Below are 8460 nucleotides of genomic sequence, written 5' to 3'. Positions count from 1 at the left end.
ATGTTTCAATTAGTTGGTTAATCTTTAGAAAAACCTTTTTATTTTAAAAGCCAATAAAATATTATGCAAACGTCATTAATTCTTGGTTCCACTTGAATGACCAAAGAACAACAATATACTGCGTACTTCTATTGATCCACTAATTCACTAATTGGCTTCGATTAATGTTTTTGATTAGTCCATGGATCTTTATTATTATGTTTGCTCTGCTTTGCAATTAATTTGGCTTATTTGTTTTTGTGCAATTTTACTATTCAGTGTAGCTCAATGATTATATTGTGTTGGTTTTGAAGGATTTGAATTTCTTTTAGTGATGATTATGTAATCATTAATTTTAGTTTCAAACCAGGTTTTATATTTGGTTTGTGGCCTTTATAGCATATATTCTTTTTTGGTGTTTGTTGGTTTTGGTCTTTTGATTTCATAGAAAAACAATTCCAGTACTCTGTTATTTACTAATTTGTTATGAATATTAATGCTTATGTCCTGGACAAGAATGGCAGAACCCTAGATTCATGAAAGGCCATCTATAAATTAGATCAACCTCTACATATGCTGATTATTGAAAAAACAGGCCGACCTCTTCATTTAAATGGAACATTGACAACATAATTGAAAGATAAAACCATTCTACAGTTTAATATAGTTTGCTTGAATGCTGATTTTCTTTATACTTATCTCATACTTAGTATTACATTTTGTCCATTTATTGTATTCCTGTTTCAGTTGGCTTTGATTTGCATGTTTTAGCCAGCTTCTATCTTTACAAATTGATTTCTTCAGCCAATTCTCCCTTCTACTTATTTCACATCCTCACTGCTACTTTTTGTTATTTGAATTTGAATTAAAATCCGGATGTTTATTCTCTCTCTTTCAATGTTTTGGCCTCAGATTATAATCTTTGATTATTTACTGCCTTCTTTGAAATAGAAATTTAGAAATAATACTAAACAAAGGTGCACAATGTCATCAGGGACAATCTAAGTCATTAGATGATCTGCATTCGTAGGGGTAGGTAGTTGGTAAAAGAAAAAACGGCAAAATAAAACCTCTCCCTCCTTCCAATTGTTAATTTGACACCCACTTTGTTTTGCTTCTTTTCTGCTGCACCTATACCCAAGGTTAGCATTTTGTTACTTGATGTGTTACTCTTTATTTAGATGCTTTCTTCTTGATTTATCACAATCTAGTTTTTTTTGGGTGGCATCATGGGGTTTAGCTCTTGAATATGTATTGGAAAAAACATGTTTGTTGTTCAATAATGGTTGATTTCTTAGCATTTTATTTTTTTTCAATGTTTGTAGGTTTTGGTGTTTTAGGCTGCTTCGAATAAGTATATGATTCATAAAATGTTCCATGTTCACATAATTTTTCATATGTGCATGCATCCACCCTTTGGTGTTAGTTCTTGAGTTTTTATTGAAAATTTTGCTTCGCAACCCAATGAAGAGATAAAAAGAAGGTAGTGGGTTGATTTTCTATTGATGAGTAATGGAATTTTAGGGATGTGCTTTAGCAATACAACATTTTGAATTAAAAGCAGGGGTCATATATTAGGTTTTACTTTCTCTGCTAACAGAGGTTATATTTATTATATGTGTCCATTAAGGGTTGATTTTCTTAATAGGTCGTAACTTTCTTTTAAGATTTTTTGGGTTGGCTTGTAATAATTTTTCCTAAGGGAATCTTTACCTATATATATATATAAACATATATATATATATATACATATATTTTTTTTAAATTAACAATATATATTTTGTGCTTCAATTTTGGAGTTTGGTGGGCTTAGACATCACCAACTATAGATTTAGATGCTCTAAAAAACACTTTTATTGTGACATGGTACATAATATTTAACAATGCTTTTACATGCTTCTCTTTTAGAATAGCGTTTTGTTATTTCCTATTGGCTTTTCTTTTATATATGGCTGTTAGAGCCATCTCTAATCACCTATGTTTTGTATTCTATGTTTTGTTAATAGCCATAGTTGTAAGATGGATGGTTTAAGATCTGAATGTTTGAGGAGTACAGTTATTTTGTAATTTTTTGTAAGTAAAATTATTGGTTTTTTACGTTAATTACTGAGTTTTTGCAGATTGAACGCATTTTTTCTTATCTCCTTTGTTGTTTTTCTTCTTGATATTTAATTTTACTATTATTTCCCTATTGATATATGTCTCTGATTTACTAGAATGCTTATTTTGTTTTTTTTTTTTTTTTTTGGGAGCATCTTACACTTTCCTTTTGCATTAAGAATAATTTCTCATATATTTCAAAATTGTTCTATTAAACTTTGTTTCTTTTAATTTTTGTACTGCTCAGTTTATTGGCAGGTTTTTTTAAATTTTGTTCTTGTTAGCTTTGTTTATTTTGTTTATTCATTTGTTTTTATTGTGTGTATCTTAGTGTTTTGGATTGAGTACTTATAGATGCTTTAATTTTATTTATTTATTTTATGAATAGAAGATTACATAATAATGGGTGAAAAGCTTCATGAATTCCATTACTTGGGTGTGTGTATAATCTAATCTATCTTTGTGTAATTTTGAAGCAAAGCCTAAAACATTTGAGGAACTTTAGTGTAATTAATCTTGATTCTTGCTGTCTTATTGAGTGCTTATGTTTAGGTGCTTTTGTTTCTTTATGATTTGGCTTTCATGAAAGTGTTAAGAAAAAATTCAAGAGGAAGGATTATTTGATTAAATGAAGGGTTTGTAATAGCCAAATCATGATCCATATGAAACTTAATTTGTCTAAAATTTCCAATTATTAATTCCGGTGAAAGTCAATCTAAGATTACCAATTGAAAATCAGTCTCTTAAAGAAAGATTGACTGTCAATGACGTATATTAGTACTTTATTAATTTGTTTTAGATATGATCAAACATACTTGCAGATTGGGACAACATTGTTTATATATGTATTTTGGTCTCTTGCATTTATCCCCTCCAGTGTTTGTCTGGTGTTGATTCAAAATTTGTAATGTTTCATTTATATAAACCTGCCATGTTTTCTGAATTTTAAATAATCTATATATATATATAAAACCGAAGCCTTTGAAACTCCCACAATTTTCCACGTCAGCATAATATTTAAAAAATCCCACAATTTTTCACATTAACACAATATTTAAAAAATAAATAATAAAATTAAAAACCCTTTTCACTCCGTTAAAAACTCTATTCGCTCAAAAACACCGGATACTTATCTTTAAAAATATATATATATATATATATTAAAAAAAAAAACAACAACAAAACCTAAAACAAAACCTGGCCGTCCCTACTCTAATATGTTTCATTCTCTTAACTATTCCACAATCAGGAAAAAAGAAAAGAGCGAGAGAGAAAAGATGATGAAAACGTCAATGGCTTCCCTAAGGTCATTCTCCGCGAGGTTCGTGGTTACTCCGCTGAGGTACGTTACGATCTTTGCTGTTTTCTCTGTAAATCTTTCACTCTAATTGTTTATTACTGTTAAATCTATCAATGTGTTATGAATTTTCGCCTAAAATTTGCAAATTGTGAACCGAAATTTGGTTGATTAATGCAATGGTCCACAATTCACATAGATGAGAAAACTTGGCTAATCTTGAAGCGAAGTTTGATATGAAAAGGGTTTTTTTTTTTTTTTTTTTTTTTTGACGGTTTGCTCTCTGTGTTCTGCAAGAAAACGAAGAGGTTAGGATGTAATTGATGTTATCTTGGTTCTTGGATTATATTTTGACTAATTGAAACCAAAATCCTAAACCTTTATCTTTTAGAACTTTGTTTTGTGTGTGTAATGCTGCCAAATCTTTCTTTTTTTTGTATGTATAACTTTTTTATGTACATATATAGTTTCCTTGCCACCGTCAAATTCAAAGAATCTGCAACTGAAGCCAACCTTCTCTGAAGAGCAAAATCCTAACCCCGGGTAAGAATTCTGATTCTCTTTCAATTGAAAACCTACCTACCCTGTTATTATTTACTTTTGGTGTATGCAAACCCTTAAACAACTGTCAAATATGTTGAGTATATTGAACATGAAAAAATAATTATTCACCCCGGTATTTTGGTGCATCTGACTTTAAGATTGTCATTGATAATCCTAGAAAATGTGTTCCCAACTTTTGGATTGCAATTCTATAAGATACATTCATCAATCTGTTGCTATAATGTTTTTTCTCACCTTTGCAGGTACCATCAGTTGGTATTCCAGCACCAAAAAGGGCTCAACCTCTTGGTACCATCTCTACTGCTCCTTGGGGTTCTGCACTTATTTTACCAATTTCATATTCATACATAGCCATGAGTTTTAAGGGACTCACTGAAGCCTCAAAGATAGGAACCTTGAATGCAAACTACATGGCAAAACGTTTGGAGGTTCTTAACTCATCCTTTTCATCTTTTGGTTTTATGTTTGCATATATGTGTTGATCTTGAAAAATAATTTCATTTGGCTTTCTGCAGCATGAAATAGAAGTTCATTGTTTTCTTAGTATAATATAATGATGTGAACATTACAGAGCCACTACCCCATTCTTTTTCGAGGAGTCAATGGAACAGTCGCCAATGAATTTCAAGGTATCTCAAATCATGCTCTTCCTATGGATTCCCAATTCTGTAAGTTTACTTTGGCTTATAGTGAGTCATTTTAATTGCAAAACATAGCTGGTATACAACATGTGTTTGACAAAATATCTTACTCACTTTTGCATTTTTTCTTTTTTGATAATTCGATAGTTATACTCTTACATTAGTTTAAGTCAACTTCATGGTTTGTGTCTCTTGGTTTTAAGCCTTTTCCTACAATTAAGGTAGTTTTGACATGTAGGAAAAGTACCTCTCTAAATTTCTGCCACATTTACCATTAAAAAACGAAAATGAATCACTTTGCATAGACTGTTATGTTCTAGGTGTTCACTACTCTTATATTAAAAGCTTTAATGCCGCCTATATTGATTCTCAGGATAAAACTTCAAATGGAAGTTTAAGACCTAGGGTAAAAGTGTTTGCGAACACGTGCAAAAAGGTTTTGAAGTGCTGTGGAAGGAACATTTTCTTCGGTTATTACTTTTTTGCTGTAGAAACATCTATGATATTACTAACTATCCTTCTAATGACCATTATTCAATTATAATATACCTTTTGATATGGTCTTCTAGGGTAAACATGAAGAAAAATGTTTGATGATTCAAAAAAATTTCTTATCATAAATTGTGTGTAATTTATAAATTTGTATTTACCTAAGTTAGACCATATTTCTTTCTGATGTCTTATGCTTTTTTTTTTTTCAAAAATTTTAAATATGTGTGCAGGGTATACTGTTGGCTATGTGAATATTAAAGCAAAAAAGTTGTTTATACTTTGCAAGTTGAACTTAGACATTGATGCTCAAGGTATGTGTATGCATGAGTAGATTTACAATATCAGCCAAGTCATAAATAGTTGTTTCTACAATCAAGGCTATTCTGCTATGTAGGGAAAACAACTATTTTAAAAACAGACATGCGTTAAGCAAAAACCCTTAAACGCCACACCCCTATACAATCAGCACATCCCGAAGATGAAATGATGTATTCATTTGGTAAAAAACATAGTAACAAAAGAAAATATCTTCCTTCTCTCAATTTTCACTCTCACATCTTTAGTACTTGCACTTTTTGTTATTTTTTGTTTCTTCTCTGCATATACCTAAGGTGGCATAGCGTTATTATTTTCCTTCTTCAAATACTGTTTTTGCAATCCAAAGTTTCTGCTGTTGCTTTTCCTATTTGAATTAGCATCTCCATTTTTAGTTATTTCTATACTCTAGAATTTTGTTTTTATTTCATTGGCTAGGGTTCGTTGGTCGCATTTTGTTAATTGCTTTTATTTGGATTTTTCCTCCAAATTTACAATAATCCGGCTTTTGGTTTGGTGATTTTAGGGGTTTAGTGATTTTTCCCTGGAACTTCTTATCGGTGCTTAGAAAAACACATAATTATTCATGTAGGTAATTGCAGCGTTTTAAAATTTTTTGTAGGGAGGTTCTTTTTATAATTCGAAATTGAATTTAAAGTCGTCTGTATATATTTTAAAAGAAATTTCCCCTTCTGAATTGTCTAGGGTTCTTCTTTCACCCTTATTAAAAAATAGATGGCTTTATTGTTTTTGTTTTTTTCCCTTGGAATTTTTTTTTTTTAATTTTTTTTTTACATTCTATCCCTGCCAGAAACAGTGCTAATTGGTGGGTATACTATTGTGGAATTGCATCGTGTTATGGTTTAGGACTCTATCACCACAAGTCAAACTCAAAACCCACACACACGATGCAAAGGGCAAAGAGCAAAGGGCAGTGGACAATTGGGCCTGGATTTTTTAATTTGGAAATATTTCCTATTCTATTTTTTCTTTCTAATTGAAGCTCCTTTGGAATCGCAGTTCTCTCTAAATGGTGACAAGTTGAATTTATTGCTTTGAAACTGGGTTTAGTAATTTAATTTGGATGCTTTGGTCACAATAGATGGGTTTATTGTTTAGACTTATTGACAATTTTTTTCAAAGTAAAAACAGTTTTCTGTAACTAATCTTAATGAATCCTGGGGATCAAATAAGTGTAGGATTGAATGTTGTGCTGATATTTGCTTTTCTTTTTTAATCTTATTTAGGTCTATTGTTCAGTTAAGGTTTGTCGGAACCGCAGGCAAAGAGAGATAGGCCGTATCCCCGTAACCGGTAAAGTATTTGCTTTTTTTGTTTTGGTTTTATTGTGGTAGAACTCGAACACTTTAGTGGCTTTAAATTTTAAGATATTTCATACTTAATTCCATCTGCCTTGATACTATAAATAAATTACCACTTATCTAAAAATTGTAAATTGTTAGAAACTAATAAATTTAATCATTCAATCAAAATTCTTAATTGCTCTTTCGGAAATCCTATTGCAAGGAGGGGGGAGAATATTCTCCAAAGAATGATGGAAAACTAGCAGTTTATTCACGTGATTTCAAATCAATATCTAATCTAATACTATATATGTTAAAACAGAAGCTAAGAGAAAGTAAGGACCTACAATTAAGGATGTTGGGAAAGGTAGAGATAGAGTTATTTTCTATATTTTGCTCCCATGTCTTGCTGCTTGCTTTGTTGTATATGTTCTTCCCGTTGGTTGTGCAGGGTGAATGGGAAAAGGAGCTATCTTTGCTAGGTTTCTTGGTTCAATAAGAAAAAGGAGGAAGCTTTATACATTTTTGGTCGTGCTTTCCTTGGATTTCTTTGAGAGGTTGGTCAGACTATTATGGAGAGTTGTTGGTGGTCTTTTTGGGTTAGGAAAGGATTCTGTTTATGGAGTTATGGAGGGCTGGAATAGTGGTACTTTTTGTATTTGTTATGTTACTTTTTTTCTTTTCTATCTCATTTGTCTATATTGAATTGTGCTTAAGAACAGCCAATGCTATTGCCCATTGTACCTAGATATATAAATTACTTTGTTATATACTACAGAATATGAGTAGCAAGATAGAGTTACAAAAAATTGCCCCCTTTTGTAAAATATGTTACAATCTAATTTTATAAAGAACATTTTTCTACCATTGAGTTGGCTTATCAGACTTGGAATATATGTAGTTTGTTTTAAATCTAACCTACATATGTAAAGGGTTTGTGATGTTTCCTTCCTTAGAGGTATAGAGTATGGGTATGTACACTTTACATGAAACTGTAATTTGTCTTTACACAAATTTTACTATTAATAGGAAATTTCCTACTACGATTGTTTAAATATGAGCTATGAAAACAAGTTTGAGTAAAAAGTGAAGAAGAGAATTAATTTTTTTTTAATAATTTGATAATTCAAGAAGAGGGTGGTTAACTAACAAATATAACAATAATGTTATATAGATTTTGTAGATATTCTTTGTGCTTTCCCGTGCATCGCACGGGTTAGCGACTAGTTATAATTAATTATATAACACACAATAACAAGTTTTATAGGATCAGTTTGTAGTAGCTCATTTATATTGAGTCTTATAAGAAATTTTGTATTTATAATGACATATTTTCCCCCACATGTTAATTCAGATTAGTCATTTTTGACTTATTAAAAAACGGAAAATGCAAGACAAGTGCGACTAAAAAGACGGATGCTAATGTTTGAGAGGCGATCCAGCAGAAAATGGCATGAAAGGAAAAATAGTTTACAAAATAAACTTACTCAGGCTAGGAAATTCTAGGGAAATGGTCATTCACCTGGTACAACTAAGGACTTTTATGCATCAAGAGGTTCGTTTCTCTTTTTGCCACTTTGTATTTATAAATTCTTTAAACATTGCTTCATAAAAATTTGAAAATAAAACTTTCAAATTTAAACCAATAGAGTCATGTATCCAATAGAGTTTCTCAATTCATTGAAGTTCCCTAGTATTCCCAACCATAAACTTAGATTGAAAGTAGGTCTGCCAATAATGTTACTTCGAAATTTAAACCAAAGTAATG

General features: G+C 30.8%; 1 protein-coding gene across 6 annotated transcripts; it reads left to right on the top strand.

Annotated features, from left to right (window-relative positions):
- The first annotated feature begins 3263 nt into the window (after positions 1-3263).
- Positions 3264-7559, top strand: LOC126721147 (glycine dehydrogenase (decarboxylating) 2, mitochondrial-like). 6 transcript variants are annotated; one of them, XM_050424168.1, is made up of 6 exons: positions 3264-3421; positions 3844-3919; positions 4193-4368; positions 4512-4608; positions 5304-5384; positions 6636-7559. In XM_050424168.1, exons 3-6 carry the CDS (start codon positions 4294-4296, stop codon positions 6650-6652), a joined length of 270 nt encoding a protein of 89 aa, XP_050280125.1. In that variant the 5' UTR covers positions 3264-3421; positions 3844-3919; positions 4193-4293; the 3' UTR covers positions 6653-7559. The 6 variants fall into 6 exon arrangements, 5 of the variants coding, with proteins under 5 accessions (XP_050280125.1, XP_050280126.1, XP_050280122.1 ...); XM_050424169.1 differs by having other exon boundaries at positions 4183-4368; positions 4512-4569; XM_050424165.1 differs by having other exon boundaries at positions 4183-4368.
- The last annotated feature ends 901 nt before the right edge of the window (positions 7560-8460 follow it).

The sequence above is a fragment of the Quercus robur genome, chromosome 4, assembly GCF_932294415.1.
Source record: "Quercus robur chromosome 4, dhQueRobu3.1, whole genome shotgun sequence".
In the NCBI taxonomy this organism is placed as follows: Eukaryota; Viridiplantae; Streptophyta; class Magnoliopsida; order Fagales; family Fagaceae; genus Quercus; species Quercus robur.
Note: the sequence above shows the minus strand (reverse complement) of the source record. Positions and strands in the feature narration are given on the sequence as shown.